The 27899-nt window shown below is 36.9% G+C and overlaps 1 protein-coding gene across 1 annotated transcript in view; it reads right to left on the bottom strand.

The window, feature by feature from the left end:
- Positions 1-2276: 2276 nt before the first annotated feature.
- The window catches only part of Mei4 (meiotic double-stranded break formation protein 4), a 189767-nt gene continuing 164144 nt past the window's right edge, over positions 2277-27899 (bottom strand). The window contains exon 5 of the mRNA XM_036193876.1: positions 2277-3110. Within this exon, the coding sequence (XP_036049769.1) occupies positions 2841-3110 (270 nt within the window). The 3' untranslated portion in view covers positions 2277-2840. The remainder of the gene's footprint in view (positions 3111-27899) is intronic.

The following is a 27899-nucleotide window of genomic DNA, read 5'->3' as shown; positions in this document are numbered from 1 at the left end:
TCTCTTGCCTTCATTCGCTTTTTATTTATTCCTTTAACAATGTGTTCCTGTTTGAACTCCAATGTTGTTTCAATATGTCAACAAAGGCCCATTTAAAAAGAAAATACATGTAGTGGCATTGACAAGCAGAGGGCAAGCAAAGGCCTTACATGATGCATTTTCTACATCTCAGGAAAAGGTGTGAACAAGAGCTGCCTAAAATAAAGCAACTTTGGGAAACATATCCCTGACACATTTTAAATTAATTAACTCTGCCCATCTTTTTATCTAAGAGGCAGCCTCGAAGACATTTTCTTACTTCAAAAAATGGTTTGAAAATATCAAACATGGGTCTGAGGAGACAGCTCAGTTGGTAATGTGCTTGCCTCCCAATCATGACAACCTGAGTTCGAGTCTTACATGAAAAAGCCATGGTGGCATATGCCTGTAATGCAAACCCAGGAGAGGCAGAGATAGAAGGTCCCTTGAGCTTGATGACCAGCTCATCTAGCCTAATCTGAGATTTCTAGGTGGCAATGAAAGGCCCTGTCTCAAACCATACAAAGAAACAAAACCAAACCAGAAACAACTAAAGGACTGCTCCCAAGGAACGAAACTCACGGAACTTTGGCATCCACATTCACACACATTCATGAATGCACACCTACATACACACATCCACATATATATCCACACATCATACTTGGACGATAGCATCACACTATGGATTCTAGTCCTGAAATAGATGTTTTTCCTCTGACTGAGTAAAAAATAATGCTTTGATTTTGAAGCCAGACCAAGCTATGCTCATGTATTATTTATTTCCATGTCTAAATCTTGGGAGTTAACTCTAATCCATATATGGGTATCTGATCTTGATCTTTGCATGCTTAAGGACTTAACACATTTTATCTTCAGGAAATATTAGTCATACCGACTTACAAAACAATCACATGTGGAGTAGAATTTGTATCTATGCCACTTAAGTGAATACCAGCAATTGGAAATCTCAACTAAACTTCATATATTCCAGAAATAAATAAAAGAATACTTAAGTAACCCAGTTATGCTTAGTAGCATATAAGATTCTGAGCCCAGTATTGTCTGCTATGCTTAGACTTTATCAAGTAGCAAATTCAAATACCCCATCAGTCATAGCCAACTCTTCTTGGTAATGGACCACAGTAGGAAAGGACAGTAAATGCTCAGTCCTCTCAGGAGAGTGGCCTGGCTCTGGAGCTCACTGAGCACAAATGAACATCATAGTTATCCTAGGGACTGGTCACTGTCCTGCCTGAAGGTTTGAGGCAAGAAACCACTGTCATCATCACTTAAAATCCAAGAAGGGGGATTTTTTAATGTAATTAATTGAAGCATATATTTTAAAAGTTGAAATACAATCAAATCACTCCTCACTTCCTTTCCCCCAACAGTTCTCTCTGTTACCTTTCTACCCACTCCTCCCATATCCTCCCCTCATGTTGACAGCCTCATTTTCTTTATTATTATTACATACATATATGGATACATTTATACATATTCAAAAATATATAAATAGAGCTGCGTCTGTTCATTTAGTGTGTGTGTGTGCGTGCGCGCGTGTGTGTGTGCGTGTGCGTGTGTGTGTGTGTGTGTGTGCATGTGTGTGGTGTGTGTGTGTGTGGTTTCAGGAATGAACACTTTGCACTGGATAACAAATAAAGGAGCTCATCACTGTGGCAGGCTAATTCTCTTTCTCCAAACAGTCATTAGTTGCCTCCAGTTCTTTATCTAGGGATGAGACCCCAGAAAGTTTTCTCCCTTCCATGTTAATATGACCATTGATACTGCCATTTTCTGGTCTTGTTTATGCAGCCATTTCTCAGAGAGGTTTTTTTTTTTTTTATAACAGATTTACAAACAATTCCAAAAATAATACTAGAAGATGATATAATTTTATATACATTATGGAAGAAAATAGCACAGTTTATTTTTATTTTTTTAGTACTAATGACATCTGGAAATGATAATTAACTTATAAAACAGAATCACACATAATTAACAAAGGAAAGAAAATTACATTATATTTTCTTTGAATTGCACAATAGGAAAGTACAAAATGTGTGCTCATTAAGCTTGTCTGTTATAATTTTAATAACTGAAATGAAGTAAGGAAAATTGGGTAATGGAAAAATTCAACCCAGTATTTTTAATAAGTATAAAGTATATTTCTTGGAGGATATTAAAATTTATAAAAGCATCCCTAATGACTTAATAATATGCAACTTTAAAACATTTTAACAATCATAGGGGCAATAATGTTTTTAATCAACAAAAAATTTGTTTTAAAAACAGACATTTTAAAGAACTAATTAATACTTCAAAAATACTTAACAAATATGTTGATTATGTAAAATTAAAAATTGGCTGTTCCCAAAGCCTTTCCTCCTTTTGTAGAACTATTCTTCAAGAGGCAAATGACATGAATACAACTACAGAATACATTTTTATTTTTATCATTTAAACCTTGTATTTAAGTGTGTTAAATGACAGAAGTTTAATCTGTATTTCATTACAATTTGTACATTTATATCAGATGGGAATTTTCACAATTCACTACATATTATGAGATAGACAATGGCTGGTCCACTTTAGAGAACAGAGATAGACTTTGAGTGAAGTAAGACACAATACATGAATATGAGGGCATTGTCAACTGAAATTGCCTGATTGTAATATAGAACAGAGATTCACCTTCTCCTCTGAGAAAGACTTATCACTAAATTTAGTTAATAATTAGGTTGGTCAATCAGTTTAAATTACACATTTAAAAACATCTTTGAAAAATTTAAGCACACCATTTTCTGATATATGGTAGACTGCTAAGGAAACGACTCATTCTCAACAGTCTCCATCTCTTCTGAGTTCAAGAGAATGCCCAATCTCCATAAGTAAAAAGTAAATAAAGGAAACGCATCTGAAAGTTGGAAGATGGTTTCATCATGCTTCTGAAGAAATGTCTGGATTTCTGGGCTGCTGTGATCAATATGTAAAGTGGGATCTCCCTGCGTTTCTTGTTGAAGAAGTTGCTCCAGAATCCAGAACAGAGAGAAAATATTTTCATAGCGTGTCACATCATAATTGCCTTGAACCTACAAAGAAACGATAAAATCCATAAAACACTTGGTGGATCAGATCAGAAAATATTTATATAGGATTATACTGTCAGACAAAAGAAAAGTTTCTCATTGGTTTAATGCCTTCTGTCTTCCTGTTCCTTGGTTGTTGGAATGGGAGACCACTAGATCGGTGGAGTGGGAGAAAGCAAACAAATACTTAGACAACTTTACAGTCACAGCAAATGATTCCTTTCCTTTTTTATTAATTAAATTTATTCATTTATTTAACATCTTGAGTGCAATTTTCCCTCCCTCTGCTTCTCCCATCCCTTCCTCCACTTCCTTCCTGTCTACTCCATTCATTCCTTCTCTGTTTCTGTTCAGAAGGGGGCAGGCCTCCCATGCATGTCAACAAAGCATGGTCTATCAAGTTGAGGTAGGACTAAGGTCCTCCCCTTGTATTAAGGCTGGGCAAGGCAACCCAGTATAAGGAATAGGTCCATGAAGTCAGCCAAAGTGTTAGGGACATAGATCCTTATCTAAGGATTTCAACATAAATCCAGTTACAGTGAACTTGACAGAAAAGAAAGTGGGAAAGAGCCTTAAACACACTGGCACAGGAGACTATTTCCTGAATACAACACAAGTAGCACAGGTACTAATATCAAGAATTAATAAATGTGATCTCATGTAACTGAGAAGCTTCTGTAAGGCAAAAGACACCATCAATAGGACAAAACGGCAGCCCATAGAATGGGAAAAGATTTTCACCAATCCACATCTGACAAAGGACTGATTTCCAAAATTTATAAAGAACTCAAGAAACTAGACAACATAAAACTAAATAATCCAATTGAAATAAGAAGATACAGATCTAAACAGAGAATTGTCAACAAAGGAATTATCAAATGGCCGAGATACACTTAAAAAAATTGTTCAACATCTTTAGGAAATACAAATCAAAATGACTCTGAGATACCTTCCTACACCTGTCAAAATGGCTAAGATAAAAAACACAAACAACAGCCTATGTTGAAGATGTGGAGCAAGGGGAACACTCCTCCACTGTAGTGGGTGTGCAAACTTGTACAGCCAGGTTGGAAATTAATATGGAGGGTTCTCAGAAAATTGGGAATCAATCTACCTCAAGATCCAGCTATATCACTCTTAGGCATATACCCAAAAGATATATACCACAAGGACAATTGCTCAACTATGTTCACAGCAATATTATTCATAATAGCCAGAAACTGGAAATAACCTAGATGCCCATCAACCAAAGAATGATTTTTTTCTTGATGGCTTATAAAGCTTGAAATCTTTTTCTACCATTGTTCTATACATTATCATTCCCAAAACTCTAATCCAAGTGTCTTAAAATCAAAAGTGTTTTGGATCAGAACATGATAGTATAAATGGAAATTTCCATATGTAGTCTCATACGTTATAGTATAATACCAGTAGATGTACATGGATATACTGTGTAAAATGATTTACAGGCTGCATATTTAAAGTGTCCATAGCCAATAAAGGAATTTCATGGTAAGAACTGTGTCCCATTTCTAAATGATCTTATTAGCTGCATGCAAAATCCTAAAAGTTTAAAATCTAAATTACAAAATACTTCTGGCCCCAAGCATTTGAATTAGGAATATTGTTCTTCATTACTTATTTGCATGTGAATTACTTACTTACAAGTAAACATCTCAAGTGCTCAGTAAACAGTTTAACATAATAGTGTAAAGTGTTAAATTCAATCTTGTGTCTACAATTTCCAGTGCATGGCATTCTTGCCAAGAATCACAGAATGATTTTTTTTTGTGTGTGTGTGTGTATGTGTGTGTGTGTGAGTAGGATTTTAGGGACATGTATGGAGGTACAAAATGGTAGAATGAAGATATTAGGCAACAAGATATCTTCTCATCCTGAGTCTGAGTCTACAGAAGTCAGAAATTAGTGAAAAACTGTACAGAATCACATAAATGGACAGAAGTACAGATATGGCCTTGTAGGAATTATTTGGCCTGGATGACTATATATAAGCAAGGAAAAGGGCCTAAGAAATGCGATGGCAAACTTAAGAGAACAGAGGTATCAGTGTGGAAGCATAAGCTTGCTTCATTATTTCCTTATTAATTAAGAAGTAAGTCAGAAGTCCTAGGAGGCAAGCTGAATGCTTATCACCATTTTACAGGCAAGAAAAGAGCCACAGAAGTACACTAATTAGAACTCTAAGTCTACAGATCTTAACTAGGGACTTTTCTTACACAGTTTCGCTGAAGTTCATTAAAGAAAGTATTACAATTGGGGTTAGGGGAGAAAGAATGTGTTGGAAACATTTATCAGTGCAATGCACTGTGATGACACATAAATAGATAAACCTTCTTGCACAGTGAGAGGAATTTACTCTTCAAAAAGGTAGCCTGATAAACCCAATTATAGAGATACAGATTGCTGGAAATAAACACTTCAAAAAGTGTCATGTAATGAGACCCATCTGCCTCTCTTAGATGTGGCTGAATCCCATCAGGCTTCAAGAAGCAGTCACTATTGTTACTCCTTTGCCAAACGCAGGCATGCAGCACTACCAAGCTGAGGCCATTAGAGAGCGCCCTCACTCTCAACATGGGTTCTGTGGCTGTAACATAGATTTCTACAGCTTACAATGGGTCACTGCCATACTGCATCAGTTTGCATTGGTTTTTAAGACCCTAGAGCCTCCATGTCTCAGTGTGCCTATGATCTGGGCCCTAGCTATTGTAACCCTAAGCATGTTTAGGTTCCCCTGTGGTGCATAAGATTACCAATGCAACTGCATGCTATTACCAATAAGTAGTCAATTATTGTCCAGACCCCAAAGACAGCCCACCCGCATGTCCTTGTGATTCAGGCACCTGCTCTGTAGGTGACTCAACATCTGACTGATGCTGCAAGCACTGTAAAATGTCCTAAAAGACAAATCAGATGCCAAAAGGGACTGTCTCAGACATAATTTCTCTCTCTGGTGAAAGGAAAAAAAGTGACTGGCCAAACCTGTTTACCACACTCAACAAATTCACTACCACAGCAGATTTTGAGAGCCTTGGCTGCTAAGGATCTCTGTAGCATTCTACTGACTTCCTCTTACTCACTGACCTCTGACAGTGGAGTACAAAGGCTACATGGCTACAGTCCCCCTGTTGATGGCCTGCTCCACTGAGAAGAAGACTGTGAAGTTTTACCACATCAAAATTAGTTTGGAAAATGTAAGAGAAACAATTGCTCTATGGAACACATGGACATCAATGTAAATGAACAATAATTTAACAAAATCAAGAGGCACATCACCACAGACACAATAATCCTCCAGAATCTACACCAAAGATAGAAACATAAACTGTTTGATGAATAATTTTAAACATTTATTTAGGAAAAGTCAGAGATGTTTAAGAAAATAGAGAAGTCAATAAAATCAAGATATCAAAATTAACAGACAAATTGAAATTATTAAAAAATATTAAAATAAGTTTAAAGAGAAAATTTTAGTTGGCAATAAATTAATAAAATAAAAAGTCAACAGTATTTATCAGAGTAGAAAAAAATCTATTATCCAAATAATAAAGAAGGGAGAGGGAAAAAATAGTGAAAATGACTGAGAAAGTACAGATGATTTATAGGGAACTAATGAAGAACAGATGTTCTAATTTTACAAGTAAGAAAGGAAAAAGAGACAGATAATGGACAGAAAGAATATTTAAATCAATAATAGATGAACATTTCTCAAATCTACAGATGAATTTACATGCCCAGGTATAAAAAGGACAAGCTAGCCAGTATCAACGTGAAGACTGCACCATTATATATTATAATCAAATGGTCAAAAATAAAAGATGAACTGGCAGTGGTGGTGCACACGTTTAATCCCAGCACTTGGGAGGCAGAGGCAGCTGGATCTTTGTGAGTTTGAGGAAAGGCTGGGCTACCAAGTGAGTTCCAGGAAAGGCGCAAAACTACACAGAGAAACCCTGTCTCAAAAAAACAAAACAAAAAAACAAACAAACAAAAAATAGAAGATGATAGAGATTATGAAAGTATCAAGAAAAAACACATCATATATATGGGGTTATCACTTGACTCAGTGGTAGATTTAGCAGTAGAATGTTCATAATCTATGAGATAGAGTGTAATTTATTCAAACATCAGAAGAGGATGAAAAACACCCCCATGAAACACACTTTACATGGCACAGAAGTCCAGAAATGAGAAATAGATGAAGAATTCCCAGACAAGCAAATCTGAGCATTATTCACCCTTGAGCCTCTCTTTAAAAAACCAATACATGGGCCGGGCGGTGGTGGCGCATGCCTTTAATCCCAGCACTTGGGAGGCGGAGCCAGGTGGATTTCTGTGAGTTCAAGGCTAGCCTGGTCTACCAAGTGAGTTCCAGAAAAGGCACAAAGCTACACAGAGAAACCCCTGTCTCAAAAAACCCAAACAGCCTAAAGAATGGGAAAAGATCTTCACCAACCCCATATCTGATAGAGGGCTGATATCCAGAATATATAAAGAACTCAAGAAATTAGACATCAAAATGCCCAACAGTCCAATTAAGAAATGGGCTATAGAACTAAACAGAATTCTCAACAGAGGAAGCTCAAATGGCTGAAAGACATTTAAGAAATCACTCAATATCCCTAATTATCCAGGAAATGCAAATCAAAACACTCTGAGATACCACCTTACACTTGTCAGAATGGCTAAGATCAAAAACACAGAAGACAGCTTATGCTGGAGAGGACGTGGTGCAAGGGGAACTCTCCTCCACTGCTGGTGGGAATGCAAGCTTATACAGCTACTTTGGAAATCAATATGGCGCTTCCTTAGAAAATTGGGAATCCATCTCCCCCAAGACCCAGCTATAGCACTCTTGGGCATATACCCAAGGAATGCTCAATCACACCACCAGGGCATTTGCTCAGCTATGTTCATATCAGCATTGTTTGTAATAGCCAGAACCTGGAAACAACCTAGATGCCCTTCAACTGAAGAATGGATAAAGAAAATATGGTACATATACACAATGGAGTACTACTCAGCAGAGAAAAACAATGACATCATGAGGTTTGCAGGCAAATGGATGGATCTAGAAAAAATCATCCTGAGTGAGGTTACCCAGACTCAGAAGGACGAACATGTTATGTACTCACTCATAGGAGGATACTAGATGTAAAACAAAGATGACTAGACTGATACACAACTCCAGGGAGGCCACCTAGAAAACGGGACACTAGGAAAGACACAGGGATCTCTCAATGACAGAGAAATGGATGAGATATACATGAAGAACCTGGATGACAGTGGGAGTAATGAAGGGCAAGGTTCGAGGGAAAGAGAGCTTAGAGGAGCAGGAGATCCCAGCTGGATCAAGAACAGAAAGGGAGAACAAGTAATAACAGACCATGATAAATGAAGACCACATGAGAACAGGAAGAAGCAAAGTGCTAGAGAGGTCCCCAGAAACCCACAATGATACATCCACTGTAGACTACTGGCAATGGTCAAGAGAAAGCCTGATCTGACCTAGTCTGGTGATCAAATGGCTAAACACCCTAAGTGAGACAATTGAATAGCTTGAACTGTTTGGGAGGCATCTAGGCTGTGGGACCGGGACCTGTCCTTAGTGCATGAGCTCGCTGTTTGGAACCTTGGGCTTACACAGGGACACTTTGCTCAGCCTGGAAGGAGGGGACTGGATCTACCTGTACTGAATCCACCAGGTTGAACTGAATCCCCTGGGGAGTCTTGGCCCTGGTGGAGATGGGAATGGAGGGGAGGGGCCGGGGGGAATGTAGAGGGAGGGGTGAGAGGGGGAGGACAGGGGAAGCCATGGCTGATATATAAAATTAAAACACAAATATAATAAATAAAAAGGAAACAAAAAAGAATTTATTGATACATTCAAGAAAAAAAAAAAGAAAAAAAAAAACAATACATGATGGAAGGAAGTAATATCAGGCTACTCAGTAATTTAGCAACATAAAAACAGATGAAAGAATAAACACAGTGGATGTGTGTGTATATATATACATATATCTTATACACATGTATATATATAGTTTTATATATAGTTTAATTTAGAGTACTCTCCTTTCTTAAACATTTCATATAAATCAATTATGCATTTAGTATGAAGATTAAAAAGATAGCTTAAAAATATTTATTTGATGAACAAAATAAAAAGATACAAAATATGATACCAAAAACATAAAATGTGGTGTAGTTAGGACAAATCTCTCTTACCTGCCAGTCTCACAGTCGCACAGACCCAACCAAGAAAGCACACAGAAACTTACATTGTTTAGAAACTGTATGGCTGTGGCAGGCTTCTTGTTATCTACTTCTTCTATCTTAAATTAACCCATTTCTGTTAGTCTATACTTTGCCACATGGCTTGTGGCTTACCAATGTCTTTACATGTTGCTTTTCATGGCGGCGGCTGGCGGTGTCTCTCTCCTTCTACTTCCCAGAATTCTCTTCTCTCTTGTCCCGCCTATACTTCCTGCCTGGCCACTGGCCAATCAGAACTTTATTTACACAGAGCAATATCCACAGCAATGTGGTAACTGAATATTGTTTATGAGGTCTAAATTATTATCAGCTTAAATAGCCTAGTCTACTACAGAACTTCTAACTACAAAATAAAACATATAAACGATATTAGAAAAACACAAAAATATATATAATCAAAACACATCTATAGAGAAAAACATGGAATCATGTAAAAGGGTAGCAATAAGGGAGCAAAAGATACATAAAACAACCAGAAAACATCAACTTGACAGTACTCAGTCAATACCTATAAATGTTGGGTATAAATGGGTTAAATTCAAAATACAGAGTTGTATCTCAGTACCAACTCATAACATCTCCAGCACAACTCTTGCATGTAAGGCTCAGGGATCATTGCATAAGAGGTGGAATGATTCTAAGAGCCAAAGGAATAGGGAGTTCATTGTGAGATTGTCTCTTATAGCAATTTTAGAGGCTACACCCATATATTTTCACCAACATGATCGTCTAAGCACAGGTTGCACATGGACAATACCAATAAACACACTAACTGGATGGGGAAAGCTTATGAGGTCCTAACCCTACACAAAGAACAGTAGACAACTAAGGAATGCTGAGAGGGAGAAATAGTTTTCCCCATATTTGATTTCCCCACTTCTTCATCAGTAAAACCCTACATTTCCTCAATGTATCAATGGGACAATTAAACGTTTCTATTCTCTCTATTCTTTAGCATTCATTGCATGAATTCTGATGTAAAAGGCGGCAATATAAGTTAAGTGATGAGGCTGTTGGGAAAGGTGATTGCAAACTAAATATATTGGAAGACACTTTTGTCTTCCCCCTTTCATCATTGCTCCCATGGGAATATGGACACAGTCTTAGAAGTAACAATGTCATCTGGTAAGCCACAGGACAACTGACAGCCATACAGAAAAAGTATCAGACTCTTTGGGGAACTGTGCAGCCAGGCCCATCCCACACTCAGGGATATGCGTACTGTCTGCAGTAGGTTAGAGTTCCCCTTGTCCATTTCCATCTTTCACAACTTGCTTTTACAGAGTTTAATTAGGTAGTGAAGCTTCCCAGTTTCCTTGGCCTTGAAATTTACTGTTTTCTGCTATATCTTGTACAGAAAAGAGACATGGCCAAAGGGACAAAAAGAAAGCCAGAATCTCTGGCAACAGAAACTGTAAAAACAAAATAAAAGGAAAGGAAAGAGAAAAATAAAGGTACTGTACACTCGAGGTTTAATTTGTAGTTTGGAAGTTTATATTTAACTGCAAAACATGAAAATGCACCAGCTCATTAACAATGTGATAATTCAGGTGTACACCATGGGGACACCGTGGTACAGCCTGGCCTGCTGAGACACAAACAGCCTTCCATAAAAAGTGCCAAGACACACCCTACATTTTTGTGTTGTCACAAAAGCAGGTGATGTGGGGGGAATTAGCATGTTAGAGAGAAGAGAATTAAGTCAAAGACCATGGCTGCATAATCTAAATGTTAAATTCAATGTTCAGTGAATATCATATATCATTAGCTTGGTATTCTATGTGCCAGATTTTGTTGGACAGAAGAAAAAGTAAGATACAACTAAAATTAGTCTTCTCCTAAGAGAATGAATTCAACACAACACTTTAAGAAAAAGGTCAGTTGTCACCATGATAATTAAGTGGGAAAGTTGCCCCTGACCTTTAGTGAGTTATCCATTTTATTTAGGAGACAGCAAAGTAGACTTCAGACAAAGATTCCTGGGGAAGAAGTTCATTCTCTGAGCTACTTGCTGAGCCCCTGGTAGCTTCCGAGGCACCAAAGCATACTCCTAGACAGAACCAAAGCCCAGTGAAGACAGTGCCCGATCACACTTGCAGCCCTGCAAAAGCTCAGAGTGGATCCGCCCATCTACATAACCAATGGTCTGATGAAGTGAAGCCCACACTGAGTCACACTGTGTCTCCTTCAGGGATTGCACAATAGGCTTTCTCTCTCCCCATACCCTGTGTTTTGGGCCTATACCAAGGGCATATAAAGCTCTAGTCAGAGTAGAATGTAGTTAATTTAAAAAGATTTTCTACTGTTAAGTTGCAAGCTGTGAGGAAATATTGGTATAGACTCAGGCATCATCCTTTAATCAAAGGCCCTAGAAAGGAGACTACAAAGGACAGAAACAGTGGGTAAAAATTCATTGCAGCTCCTTTCTATACCAGTGCACTTGCATGACTAAAACATGGATCCTAGAGATTACTTCTAAGAGGATTTTGTTTGTTTGTGGGCTAATTTAGGGGAAAATTTTTTATAGTATTAAAATTGTTATATGGGATTTTGGTATTTTTACCTCATCTCTGTGGCAAAGAGTTCATGTATTCCAGGTTGTATTTACATGATGGTATTTGTCAATGGAATGTATGCAATAAAGATTAAAAATCTGTTTTTCATTGTGAGATTTACTTTAAAATGATATTTACATTAACCAATATTATCTATTTTTCTTAATCTGTTTCTAAAGGCTGAATACATAAGGTAAAAACAAAACTAGCAGTTTTATTTAAGAAGGCAATTTGTACAAAAATCCACACAAAAATAAAATGACAGGTACTTGTCTGACAATGGTATGGACGGAGGCCCACAACAGGAACCCATGTGACAAGGCTCCTTGCTTGTGAAGGTATCTGAGATAATAGAATGTTGCTAAGCAAGATATGTGTGGAAGGAAATTGTCAATTTAGCATAATTCAAGCCTTATTAAATCCACTAGGAAATAATAACAGTGAGTTGTTAAAAGGATTAAAATACATTAAACATTTAAATAACATTAATCATGCACAAATTTTCAGTTAAGCATTATCCATTATGGTATTTTCATAATTATCTTATAAAAAGTGAAAAGAAACATGGAGTCCAAACACTAAGTATGTTTTTCACATAGAGGGAAGATATAATTATTGAAGGATCATACTGATGTCAATCATTGGATGCTTTTCAAGCTTCTGTAAATTGTGTGCCTGGAGAGTTGCCAAGCCTTATATCTATTACTGTCGCCTATTTCCTCTTTCTTTCACACACTGCAAGGGAACAACAATTCCTACCTCTTTTTTTTGTGGAAGACTGCAGTACCAAGGACTCTACATTAGACACACCACTAGAAGGCCCAAGGAAAGTTAACTGCAGGATCAACAGTCTAATGGAATATCAACAAATGTGAAAGGCCCTTTAATCTTCTTCCCTACCTCCAATACCATAACTAGATACTATGCTTGAAAATATAACTTCTTTTTAATTAAAAAATTATTCTCTAGACATCTAAGACAAAGTGTGGATACTCCAAATCTATTCTAGATCTTTGTCAGTAAAACTCAGGTGTTGGTATGTAATTCAATAACATAACGGATACGTTCAAAGTACTTTAAGATTTTGTATTTTCCTTTCCCGCTGGAGAATATCTTGTGTGTGGATTTCCACTTAAAACTTTGCTTGTCAATATATCATGCAGGTTGGTAAACATGCCAGACAGTTGACATCAATGTTAATTCTCAGACTCCTTCACTAAAAATAGAGAGCTCCTGAGATATGGATATTGCATTTCTTTGTTACTAGCCAACTTCATGGGGTTTAGACTGCATGCACTCTTACTACTTTCTTGGGATCTGAGATCTATTGGGGCTTTCAACCCTAGCCACAGAGACTTCCTTACCTTATTTACAGCAGATAATGGATGGACATAGGTTTCAAATATGAGTCATTTGTTTATTTTGCTTTGCATCACAAATCTTGATAAAATAATAAAAACTAATTTGTTGTAGAAAATTAGTTTAAGATATGTTATGTTTGTTTATGCCATGGAATATTTGTTTAATGATGCAAAGATGTATTGCATTCTTTTGTGTTGCATTTGTTTAACTCTGTGAAGCTGTGTTACTTTGCCTGTCTAAAACCCCTGATTGGTCTAATAAAGGGTTGAATGGCCAATAGCTAGGCAGGAGAGAAAAATAGGTGGGGCTGGTGGACAGAGAATAAATAGGAGAAATCTAGAAAAGAGAGGGCGAGCAACAAAAGGAGAAGGAGAGTAGGACAACAGGGTACAACCACTCAGCCACCTAGCCACCCAGCCACCCAGCCAGCCATGGAGCAAGAAGAAAAGAAATACATAAGGAATAAAGAAAGGTAAAAAGCCCAGACGCAAAATGTAGTTAAAGAAAAACAATATAATTTAAGTTAGAAAAGCTACCTAAAAACAAGCCAAGCTAAGGTTGGTCATTCGTAAGTAGGAATAAGTCTCTGTGTATTTATTTAGGAGCTGGGTAGTGGGCCACCAAAGAGTTAAAAACAAAAACAAAAACAAAAACACTACACCAGGTGATTAAGCTTACAGTAAAAAGGTCACCAAGGAAGAAGAGGGCAGAGGACTGGAACAAATGCAGTTAAACTCTCAGGACTAATTTCAGTGGTGGGTGGTGCTTAGAACTTTAAAGTTTACATATTTGTGAGCCTTGTTTTCTCTCCCTTTTATCCTATTGCAAGTACTTGCTGGGTACCCTAGTATGCTTATCCCAAGGTGCTAGAGATGCAATGATAAACAGAACAGGATCTCTGCTTAAGAGTGTTTCTAGCATGGGTGAAATATTCCAAAGATAGCATGTTTGGGATAAGGTGTACTTAAGATTTCAGCTTTCTATTTTTCCAGAGTATATAATGTTTGTAGTATATACAATACTACTTCTGGGGTATGAGACCCAACTCTGAACATGAAACCCTTTCAAGAAGGTCTGGAATTAATCTTATACTGTATTTTTATTGTTTGTTCCTCAATTTTCAGTGCAACCTGTGGATTTAGGTATGGAATTTTCCACTACAGAATCATGCTGGGACTGAGAAGGTTTCAGACTTTGGAGGATGTTGGATATTAGATTTAGAGACATTCATCATATAAATATATAGGAAGGCAGTAAAGCTGGCAAACAGCAGAGTGCATGCTATAGGGAGTATTTAGGAACTTGTAGGGAGGAAAGACAGCATCTTCAACAAATGATGCTGGGAAACTGAATATCCATAGTCAGAAGAATGAAATTTGGCCTGTGTCTATTATCTAGCACAAAGATTATATCCAAGTGGATCAAAGACCTCAATTTGAAATCAGGAATGCTAAAACTGCTAAAAAGAAAACAGGCAGAGACCTTCCTATGATAAGGTGCAAGAAAGAACTTTCTGAACAGGACTCCACTTGCCCAAGAATTAAGCCCAACAATTAACAACTAGAACTTCATAAAACTAAAAGCTTCCATTTCCTGGAATCATTTGATGAAGATGCTGTCTTTCCTCCTTAGGTGTTCCTGAATAACTCCTATAGCATGCACTCTGATATTTACCAGCTTCACTGACTTCCTGAATATTTATATGATGAACATTTCTAAATCCCAAATCTAATATCTCCCATAGTCTGAAAACCGAGTCCCAGGATGCTGTAGTGGAAAATTCCATACCTGAATCTCAGGTTGCAGTGAAAGTTGAGGCATAGTAAAAATGCAGTGTTGAATTTGTCCCATAGCCAAGGGCAGGGTGAGATTAGAAGGGAATAATTCAATACAGGTGATATGAAGTGGGAAACTGAAAAACAAGATGGAGACTAACTGGGGAGGAGGGGAAAAATCAGGACAGAAGGAAAAGGAGAAATAAAGGAGAAATAACACCAAGGTTGTTTAGTAAAGCTTCAAGGAATCATACTATTTTATATTTACCTAAAATTATACACATATAAATATATATACACACATATGAATAATCTAAAGATACACAGACACACAAATACACACACACACACACACACACACACACACACACACACACACACTCTCAAACAGTCCTAGCAGCTGCAATACCCCTGAACAATGAGAATGACCAGCATGGGAAGACTCAACAAAGGTGTACACATGGCATTCACACATGTGTAATAACCAACAGTTGTCTAACTGGATTTAAGGCCCACTCAACAGGAAGGAAATTATGCCTGGTACTGAAATTCTAGCCAGCTTCCCAGGGGCACTAAAGTCCAGGGCAATAGAAAGGAATTTAACTCCATCACTTTGCTAGGCCACCATGATTCCTGACTACCTTCTATACTGTATGCGTATAACCAAGATAAGGGTCCCTACCACACATTATCAAAGAAGCCTTTCCTTAGAGCTGATGGAGAACATCACAGAAGCCACAACTGGACACAATGCAGAGATCAACAAATCATGGGGAGCCCAGCCCTGATGGATACATCTACAACATAGCTCCTGCATCTATGGCTCAGGGAACATCACAGAAGGGAGGGTGAAAAGACTGTAAGGGTCAGGACTCCAGAAAGTTTGTGGTGAAACTTTGTGTCTCCAAGAAATGGCTACATAAAGAAGGCAAGAGCAATGGCAAGATCAGTAGACATGTTAATGTGAATGGTGGAAAACTTTCGGGGGTCACACTTCTAAACAAAGAATTGGAGGCAACCATTGAGTGCTAGGAGAGGAGAGAATTAGTGTCTCCCAGAGATGAATGCCCATGCTGATTGTCCAACGCAGAGTGGCCAGGCATGAAATCATATACTCACACACACAAAAGAACTTACTCAGATAGTTGTAGTTATGATATGTGCATACACTTATATACACGTATATGTATGTAACAAAAATAACCAAAGAAAGAGAGGCAGCATGGGAGGGGGTGAAAGGAGGAATGGGAGAGGGAAAGTAATGTAATTCCATTTTACTTAACAACGTACTTTAAAAAAGAGAGAGAAATCAACAAAGAAATGGGCAAAGATTTGATCAAACACAAACTGAAATAATAAAAAAGTAGAACTTCTGCATAAAGAGAATCTTCATACTTAAGCATGTGATAGGAGTTATAGGGATTTCACGTGCTTTGTTACCTTTTATTTATGTGATTTTTATTAAATGTATGGCATTTAGTAATCACATTTGGAACAATTGTTTCTTGTCCTTAGTCTGTAATTCCAGTAAATTTTAATTTTCTTAGATACTAAACCATTTTGATAACATTACAAGGTGACATAGTCTTTATTCAAATACACACCCATTTACAATGCCTAAATTTAATATAACAGTGACATTAAATAAATCATACAACAAAAACCCTTCAGGTGCTCCAAGACAGTTTTTTTCATGATGTAAATATTAGTATTTTATCCCCAATCTTTTTCCCCCAGGCTAACTCATTATGTTTCATATGTACAAAATGACATTGTTTGCTCAACAAACCACTTATTGAGATTAAAATGCTGCTTATCTGGATATCTACCTTCCAAATGTTAAGAATCTAGGATGTGCAGATGCAGACAGTGCAGTGACTGCCAAAGACCAACTTTGGCTGACTCCTATGGCTCTCTGCGTCGGAGTCTCTGGGCCTCTCTCAGCCATGTTAGGAACTCATTTTGAGGGCAATGAGGTGTAGAAGGAAAAGGTGCTCCAAGAAATTATCAGAAGTGAGAATGGACAGCAAAGGAGGAGGTAGGAAGCACTGTATTTTAGAATGGGAACGGATGTCATATACTTGAATGTGCTTCCACAGACATACATCTAACAGCACACGACTGAAAAACAGGTAGCAATTCTAAGAAATGTGTAAATGGTGGAGACCAGTTCAATCTTGTAGCTAATGAGTCAATCAATCATTACCTAATAAAAGAGCCATTAAAATTCTGGACAGTTGAGCTTGCTGGAACTTCCTGGTTGGTGAACAAACCAATATATTAAGTGGCTGAAGCAACAGGGAGGAACCATGTAAATACAGACCTGCACACTGCCAACAGTCACCTTGCAAATCTCTTAAACTGGATGATTTTGTTATAAATTCTTTGTAATACAAACAAAACAAAACAAAACAAAACAAAACAAACCACCACCGCCACCAACAACAACCCCCCCCCCCCCACACACACACACACAATCCCTGTACTTCCTTGAGTTCTATGCCCCTGTAGTAACTGAGTCAGCTAGAAGTATACTGTGGGAACTCCCTCACATTTACATCCATTTAGTCCAAAATGCAGGCTCCCTGGAGACCCTTAAAACTGCAAACTGCTTCTGGAATGAGAATAGTTTTACTAGGTATTACCTTTGACCTCTGGCACTTCTGCAAATTCCAGGTGTTTAATTCCAGCACTACAGTGAACTGGATTGACTTTTATCACATCTGCGTGTCTTGAAGTGAGATAAATTTTGGTCAATATGCAAATGACCTTATGAAGTCACAGGCTTTAAAATTTCACAAACCTTTCTGCTTATATTTCCTATTTTAACGGCCCTACATAATGCTATTTAATTAGGTTACCCCTTTCTGTTTAAAAGCTTTTCATTTCTTTCAGCTCAAAATCTTCTAACTAGAGCAGTTGGTATAGTAATTGCAAAATGTAGACACATGCAAGCAAGACAAGACATGAGGTAGGGAGAGGCAGGAACACTGGGTTGGGGCAGTCAAAACTGCTTTGCACATTCAAACCTCTGCAGAGGCAGGGCTGTCATCTGGGAAAATGCAATGAGCTATGGACTGAATTCACAGCTTTTACAATTTTGATCCAGGCAGTTACTTAAGCTATTATGTGAGTCAGACAGAAGTCATCTAAAAGTTCTACTTTCTTTTGCAATGATTTTATACAATTTTTTGAAAGTGCATTTTACTGTGTGTTTCAATAAACATCAGACCTGGGTGGTTTATTCAGAAAAAGAGCTCTGTCTAAGGAAAGCAGAGAACAGGACAAATTGAAAATCTCCCCTTGAAGATACATAATTCAAACTGAAACCTTGATCTGCTTTCAGCAAATGATTTTAAGACATTTTGAACACAGAATGACATTGTGTTTATCCATGGAGAATCAGTATCCTGTAGAACACATTCCTAAGTCTAGTAAGTGATAAACATGATGAACACAAGATTTAAAAGACACTTCAATTGTTATCGTTAGAAAAAAATGTTAAATGTTTTTTAACAAGTCACATTTATTTGACAACACTAAACAAACAAACATATACTAAAGAAAGAATGCAACATTATGGTGACTGCAGTTTGAATCTTAATTAAAATCCATATAAAATCTGTCTGACTTCCTACATATAGAACCTAATAGTTTTTTTTTTTTTTTTTTTTTTTTTTTTTTCAGAACTGATAAACCACTAATAAGGTGAGCACATTCTAAAGGAAAACTTGTGCCCAGTTTTCTGACATTGTTTTGCTTCTGACTACCATAAGGAGGTCTACCAGCACTCTCCCTGTATTGTTAGATGTTCCCATCCCTCCACCGGCTGCCTGTTTCTAGATCATGGAAGATGGGTGGTGTCTTCTTTCATAACTAGTATCACTGAAGAGGTCAAGGACATGCTGCTAAGCTCTTTACAGGAACTTGCAGGGTAAGCAAGAAAGTGACTTGTATGCTTAGCACAAGTCTGTGGAAAAACAATGCACCCTCATTTATTCACTGCCAAATTTTATAATTAAAACTATGCATAATTTTTATGTTCAATGGCACAAAAATAAAGTCCCCTAAGTGCTTTTGTTTTTAAAGATGCATACAATACAGCTGACAGAGTTCTTGCCATCACAGGGCTCATTCTCAAGTAGTATAAGCGTGGAGTGAGCAGCTGTGTAAATAATTTATCTCTCCAATTGTGTGAAGTGGTAAGATGGAGGGATCCGGCTTTAGAGAGTGCTCTGTTTCTGTTGCTTCAGTGGCTTTTCTGATCTTCATCAATTATAATGTGTGTCTCATTCTAAGGTACAGCGTCATAACCAGAACAGCTTTTTGGGATAGCTTTCCTTGTGTTGACCTAACGGTCTCCTTGTTGAGAGTTTGCTCCTGGTACTTGGGAACAAATACAGGTTCCAAAGATGGAAATCAGAGCCCCTCACCCCACACCCAGGAGAGGCAGTTTCAGAACAATGGTTATCTTACTAGTACACACTTCTCACAAAGATTCACGTGTTTTCCACTGTCAGTAAATGTCTATATGTGGTCATATGATCACATTCTCATAAGCATAAATTTAAAATGCCCCTCTCCAGGATGCAGGATAGTACTGTCCATTTGCCTCACATTTGCAGGCCCAAATTCAATCTTGAGCATTGAAAACAAAGCAAAACAAAAGAAAAGATTCCCAGACCTTTGGTAGGTCATGTTAGGCCATATCAGACTTGACTCAATAAAGCGGTGCTTCCACATAGTTCAACGTTGTGTGTGTGTGTGTGTGTGTGTGTGTGTGTGTGTGTGTGTGTGTGTTTGTGTGTAAAAAATTCACTTTATTAACTAGTTCATATACTAAAAACAAGTGAAACAGAAAAAAAGAAAGAACAAAGTCCTGAAAAATTACCTATATAGCATTTAATATTAAAACACTGAGAATAAAATAAAGTGGCTATTTATAATTTAGTTTTTAAAAATAGTTTTGACCCCAGATTAGTAATGACCAGCTATCAATTTTATGAAACCTTAAAAATAAGTACTATTTACATTTTGAAATGTCTCCATAATTTCTGTTTATTTCTGAAATTTCATTAAGAAGTATAAGCTCACCCTTTAATTACAGTCCCATTTAGTTAAACACAGACTGAGGCATCAAGTTGGTGAGACTTCAGTTATAGACAAAGAACCACAGGGAACTGAGGAACACTGAGTCAGTGAAATAGTCTTCCTCAGAGAAGGTGCACCAATAAGTTATTGAGAACCAAAGGTGCATCCCTGAAAACATATACATACAGGTAACAGTACACAGACCACGCAGGGTATATTTATAGATTTAGACGCACACACACACACACACACACACACACACACACACACGTTACAACAATTAATGAAAAAGAGGCCCTGAATTTGAATGAAAGCAGCAGAGTACATAGGATGGGTTGTGGGAGAAAAGGGAATGAAGGAAATGATATAATTATATTGTGATCTCAAAATCTTAAAGTTATATAAAAAACTTAAAATAATTTTCATCAGGAAAACACTTATGAACAATTCATTCTTTTATTCTTCACATATGGGAAAATGACAACCATAATATTTACTATGTTTGTTTTATTTACCAGTTGAATGTTATAATGTCTTCAGATCACAAGGTTATTTGTTCATGTTAATTTTATTTTTTGACCCAAAATGTGAAATGCAGAAATCTATGAGAGTTGTATTTTACCAAGAGACACAATGGCATCATCCTTGATGATGATTCAGTGCCCGAATCAAACAAAAAAGATAAAATTCTTTGAAATGCAGTCAGTGTGAATTCATTGCTGGATGCATTCTATAACTATGTGCTGTGTCATTGTTAGACACTTGTCATTTATTTCTGTCATGTTCAATCTGTCACAGCTGGGCCATCCAGTTGTGATGTAGAGTAGTTAAGTTTTTAGAATAGCCATAATAGGAATGATCTCTCCCAAGCAACATTCTGGTCCCCTCACAGATCTTGTATTGTTCCCCCACAGGAATAAATGTCTTTGATTTGAGAGAGAGTCATTCCCAAACCACCCAATGTTTTTACAGCTCTCCACTTGGTGACTTTTACAGAAACATGTTTGTGTTCTACAGCACAGTGTTTCTACCCTCTCCAAAGCCAAACCCTGAGGGATAGATGCTTCTACCAGTCATGGAAACTAGTGATCGTAAGGTATTTGCTCTGAAAATTCTGGAGCTGGCTTTTTTAAGGATCAATATTTAACACAATCAATTGAGACTAAATCACTAATCTGTTGTATATGAACCCCTAGAGATTGGCAAATGGCATGAAGAAAAATTCCACTTCCAGCAACCAGGAACTGAATAGCCAATGGGAAAAGGGCCTGCTTTCACTGTCTTTGGAAAATTGGCAGTTTAACTATTGAAAGATTTTCTCCTGATATACCTGTCCATAAAACTTTGAGCTATTCCAACTGTTAGTGGGCTCAGATCAATAGAACTTGGAAGGAATGTAAAGAATAAAAATGGAATTTGAAAACATGCACACTCACATTTGCAATAAGTGACTATAAAGTTGTATGATTACATTCATTCTTCTTTTCTTTTATTGGAAACAGATTATTTTCTTATACATTATAACTGGATCATAGTTTCCTCTCCTATTATTCCTAGTTCCTTCCCACTTCCCCTTCCCTTGGTTCCACTCCTTTTCTCTCTCTCATTAGAAAAGAATTGGGTTCTGAAATAACAACCAAACACAATAAAATAAAATATAAGATGAAAGAAAAACTATAATAATGAAGTTGGACATCATAACACAATAGGGGGAAAAGAGTCTCAAGAGTAGGCACAAGAGTCAGGGGCCTGCTGGTTCTCAGTCAGGATTCCCATAAAAACACTAAGCTAATAGCTTTAATATATATACAGAGGACCTGAAGTAGACCCTCATAGGCCCTGTTCCTGCTTCAGGCTCTGTGAGTTCATATGAGCCTTGCTTAGTTGATTTAGAAGATCTTGTTCTCCTGGTGTCCTTCAAGTCCTCTGAATCTTACAATTTTTCTGCCTCCTCTTTCACAGGATTCCTGGGGTCAGAGGGGAAGGATTTGATGGAGACCTCTAATTTAAACTCTCTCTCCACAAACTTGTCTGGCTGTGGGTCTATATCTGTTCTCATCTATTGCTAGAGGAAACCTCTCTGATGATGACTGGATAAGGCACTGATCTCTGAGTACAGCAGAATATCATTAGGAATAATTTTATTGTTTGTTTTCTTTTTCCTTTTCTTTTTCTTTTTGACCTGTAGTATTGGGTATGAGTTCCTTCTTGTGGACTGGGCCTTAGGTCCAATCAGACATTGGTTGGCTACTTCCATAATTCTGTGCCACCATTACCCTAGCATATTTTGGAGGAAGGGCAGAATATATTGGTCTGGTGGTGGGCTGGTGTTCATGTTTATCTTTCAGTATCTTGCAAAGTATGTTTTTGCACCAAAGAGCTTAGTATGTAGGAGTGAGGTCTCTATGTAGGCACCAGCTCACCTTCTCCATGTTCATTCAGTGAGGTGTATGTGGCGTGTGTGTGTGTGTGTGTGTGTGTGTGTGTGTGTGTGTGTGTTGTCATCCTTGGCAATGAGGTCCTGCTGTCAGTTTGCATAGAGCAACCTTTTGTCTTAGCATATAGCCTGGGTTATCTGTGGATTTTCATGGGACTGCCACTTGGCCAAACCCTCAATTGATTGTAACCTAGTCCCAACACTAGAATCCTTGCCCTCTACAAGAGATGCCCAGGTAAGACTCCATATCCCTCATTACTAGATACTAATTAGGATCACCTTCATAGATCCCAGAAAGGTTGTACTGCACTAGGTTTCCACATTATTCCCATATGCTCCCCCAAATTCCAGCCATCTCTGTCATTACTCTCTCCCTCCATGCCATCTCCACCTAACTGATTCCCTGCTCCCATCCCACCTCCCCCCAGTCCACCCATAAATCTATTCTTTTCCCTCCTTCCATGGAGATTCCTGCATAACCACTAGACCAGTCACTCCTCTTTACCTAATCTGGGTCTGTGGACTGTAGCTTGATTATCATTTACTTAACAGATAATATCCACTTATAAGTGAATACATATCAAAATTGTCTTTCTGGGTCTGGGTTACCTCACTCTGGATGATTTTTTTTTCTAGTCTCATCCATTTGTCTGCAAGTTTCATGTTCTCTTAAAAAAATGCTAAGTAATACAGCATCATTTAAATGTTTCACATTTTCTCTATCCAGTTTTCTGTTAAGGGGTATCTAGGTTGTTTCTAGTTTTTGGCTATTATGAATAAAGCCATGATTAACATGGCTAAGCAAGTAATCTTGTGGTAGGATAGAGTGTCCTTTGGGTAGATGCCCTGGAGTGGTATAGCTAGGTCCTGAGGTAGACTGATTCCTAACTTTCTGAGGAATTGCCTGCCATATTAATTTCCATAGTGGCAGTACAAGTTTCCACTCCTACCAGCAAAGGTGGAATGTTCCCCTTGCTCTACATCCTCACCACCATGAGCTGTTATTTGTTATTTATCTTAGACACTCAGACAGGTATAAGAAGGAATCATAAAGTAATTTTGGTTTGCATTTCCTTGATGTCTAAGGATGTAGAATATTTTTAAGTGTTTCTTAGTAATTTGAGATTCTACTATTGATAATTCTTTTTAGATCTGTTCCCTCCATTTTTAATTGGATTATTTATTTATTTAATATCTTGTCTCTTGAGTTCTTTATATATTTTAGATATTAGCCCTCTATCAGATGTGGAGTTGGTGAAAATATGTTCCCATTCTGCAGGCTGCCACTTTGTATGATAGAAGGTGTCTTTTCCTTAGAGAAGCATTTCAGTTTCATGAGGTCCCACTTATTAATTGTTGACTTTAGTGCCTGTGCCTGCACTACTGGTGTCCTGTTCAAGAGTTATCTCCTGTGCCAATGTGTTTAAGGTTATTCCCCACTTTCTCTTCTATCAGATTCAATGCATTTGTTTTTATGTTGAAGTTTTTGATCCATTTAGACTTGAGTTTTGTGTAGGATGACAGATATGGATCTATTTGCAGTCTTCTACATGTTGACATCCAGTTAGACCAGTACCATTTGTTGAAGATGCTTTCATTTTTCCATTGTATATTTATGGCTTCTTTATCAAATATCAGGTGTTCATATGTGTTTTGCTTCATGTTTTGGTCAACTAAATTCCATTGATCAACATGGCTGTTTTTATGCCAATACCATGAAATTTTTATTAGTATAGATATATGTACTGAAACTTGAAATCAAGATTGGTGACACCTACAGCAGTTCTTTTATTGTTCAGGATTGTTTTAGCTATGCTGGTTGTTGTTGTTGTTGTTTTGTTGTTGTTTGTTTTGTTTTTCCACATGAAGTTGTGAATTGTCCTTTCAAGGTCTGGAAAGAATTGTGCTGGGATTTTGATGGGGATTGCATTGAATCTATACATTGCTTTTGGTATGTTAGTCATTTTTGCCATGTTAATCCTATTGATCAATGAGCATGGGAAAGCTTCCCATCTTCTGATACTTCTTCAGTTTCTTTCTTCAAAGAGATGGAGTTTTTACCACACAAAACTTCCACTTGCTTAGTTAGAGTTACCCCAAGATATTTTATATTATTTGAAGCAATAGTGAAGGGTGTTGTTTCCCTGATTTCTTTCTCAGTCCATTTGTTTTTTGTATATAGAAGGGCTACTGATTTTGGTGAGCTAATCTTATATCCTGCTACTTCACTAGAAGTATTTATCAGCTACAGGAGTTCTCTGGTGGAATTTTTAGAGTCACTTATGTATATTTTCATATCATCTATGAATGACACTTTGACTTTTTCTTTTCCATTTTGTATCACCTTGATTTCCTTCGGATGTCTTATTGGTCTAGCTAAAATTTCAAGTACTATATTGAATAGATATGGAGAGAGTGGACAACCTTGTTTTGTTCCTGATTGTAGTTGAATTCCTCTGAGTTTTTCTCCATTTAGTTTGATGGTGGCTATAGGCTTGCAGTTAATAGCCTTTATTATGTTTAGGTATGTCCCTTATATCTGGAATCTCTCCAGAACTTTTATTATGGAGGGGTGTTGGATTTTGTCAGAGGCCTTTACTTCACCTAATGAGATGATCTTAATTATGTTTTGTGTCTTTCAATTTGTTTACATGGTAGATTACATTTCCTAATTTTTGTATACTGGAACCAAACCTGCATCTCTGGTATGAAGTCTACTTGATCATGGTGAATGATCTTTTTGATGTGTTCTTGTATTTAGTTTGCAAGTATTTTATTGAAAACTTTTGTATCTATGTTTAGAAAGGAAATTGGTCTGTAGTTCTCTTTCTTTCTTGACTCCTTCTGTAGCTTGAGCATCAGGGTAAATGTGGACTCATAAAATGAAATATGCAATGTTCCATCTGTTTATATTTTGTGGAATATTTGGAGGACTAATGATCTGGCTTTAATTCTTCTTTGAAAAGCTGGTATAATTCTGATTTAAAATCATCTATCCCTGAGCTTCCTTTGGTTGGGAGACTTTTAATGACTGCTTCTATTTCACTAGAGGTTATAGGTATATTTAAATATTTTATCTGATCTTGATTTACCTTTTTCAAATAGAAACTCTTGAGAAAATTATTCATTTCTCTTAGGATTTCCAGTTTGGTGGATTATAGGTTTTTAATATATGTCCACATAATTATTTGGATTTCCTTGGTGTCTGTTGTTATACCCACTTTTCATTTCTGATTTTGTAATTTGGATATTTTCTCTGTCTTTTAGTTAGTTTGGATAAAGGTTTTTCTATCATGCTGATATTTTCAAAGAACCAACTCTTTGCTTCATTGCTTCTGTATATTGTGTTTGTTTCTATTTTATTGATTATCAGTTTGATTATTTCTTGCTGTCTTCTCCTTTTAGGTGTGATTATTTCCTTTTGTTCTAGAGCTCTTGGGGTTTGCTGTTAAGTTGCTGGTGTGAGATCTCCCATCTTTATTTCAAAGCTTAAAATGTTTTACTTAGAATGTTTTTAGAGCATAAAGTATTCCTAAGAGATAAAACCACATCTACAATGGTATATGATTAAATTTAGCAAAATGCCTTTTGCAAGGTAACAGAAGCTCAACTTACAGTGTAAATATGAAATTACCAATCAGAAGGAAAAGAAAGAAGAAAAGATAGTAGTTACCCCCCTTCTTTGTTTTAAACATAGGCACTAAGTGCTATGAACTTTCCTTTTAGCACTGCTTTCATTCTGTCCTATAAGTTTGGATATTCTCTATATTCATTTTCATTGAATTCTAGAAAGTCTTCAATTTATTTCTGTCTTGATCTATTTTTTATTCAGTAGAGAGTAATTCAGTTTCCATAAGTTTGTAAGCTTTCTGTTGTTGTTCCTATTCCGCTTTAATCTGTGGAGGTCTGAAAAGAGGCAAGAATTATTCAATTTTGTTCTACCTGTTGAGACTTCCTTTGTATCTGAGTATATGGTTAATTTTGGAGAGTTCCGTGAGGTACAGAGAAGATGGTATATTTTTTTGTGTGTGTTTTGGTGAAATGTTTTGTAAGTATATTAGGTCCATTTGGTTCAGAACATCTGTTAGCTCCAGTATTTTGGGGTTTAGTTTATAACTAGATAGTTATAATTTTCTCAGTTATGATAAAAGATAAGTTAGATATAAAACCTTAGACTCACAAATATAAGATAGACAGGATATCTTCTTTAATATTGTAACTGTAATTCTTGCTTGATAATTGTTTTGTTATATGTAATTTTACTACGTAAAAGTTAAAACCTTCCTTAAAAAAAAGAATTGGGTATAGAAGTCTCCCACTAACAGTATATGAGGGTCAATATGTGATTTAAGCTGTAGGAGTAACTTGGGTGCCATTTTGTTTGAGGGCCTAAGAATTAAAATGTCATCCTGGTGATTTTTTCCTTTGATGAGTATATAGTGTCCTTCCCTATCTCTTTTTATTCATTTTGGGCTAAAGTCTATTTTTTAGATATTAAAATGACTATGCCAGCATGCTTCTTAGGTACATTTGTTTGGAATATCTTTTTCCACCCTTTACTCTGAGGTAATCTCTATTCTTGATGTTGAGGTATCTTTCTTGGATGGAGCAGGATGGATCCTATTTTCACATTCATTTTGTTAATCTGTCTCTTTTTATGGGGTAATTGAGACCATTGACACTGAGAGATATCAATGACCAATCACTGTTGACTTCTGTTATTTTGTTGATTTTGGTGGTGGTAGTGGAGTGTGTGTGTGTGTGTGTGTGTGTGTGTGTGTGTGTGTGTGTGTTCTTTGATTTTGCTGTTCTGAGTTTATTTCCTGTGTTTTCATTGCTGTAGTTAATCTCCTTAGGTTGGAGTTTTCCTTCTAGCATCTTCTGTAGGGTTGAATTTGCAGATAAATACTGATTATACTTAGTTTTATCATAGAATATCTTATTTTCTCCATCTATGGTGATTGAAAATTTTTCTGGGTATGATAGTCTGGGCTGGCTTCTATGACCTCTTAGAGTCTTCAATACATCTATCTAGGCCCTTCTGGCTTTTAGAGTTTCCATTGAGGAGTAAAGTATAATTCTAAAAGGTCTGCCTTTATATGGTTCTTTGCCTTTTTCCCTTGTAGCTTTTAATATTCTTTTGTGGTTGTATTGTATGTTTGATGTTTGATTATTATGTAGCAAGGGGACTTTCTTCTCTGGTCCAATCTATGTCATGTGCTGTACATTTTTTGTACCATTATAGGCATCTTCTTTAGGTCAGGAAATTTTTCCT

The sequence above is a fragment of the Onychomys torridus genome, chromosome 7 (genome assembly GCF_903995425.1).
Source record: "Onychomys torridus chromosome 7, mOncTor1.1, whole genome shotgun sequence".
Lineage (NCBI taxonomy): Eukaryota > Metazoa > Chordata > Mammalia > Rodentia > Cricetidae > Onychomys > Onychomys torridus.
The sequence above is the reverse complement of the archived record's forward strand: the minus strand, read 5'-3'. Positions and strand labels throughout refer to the sequence as shown.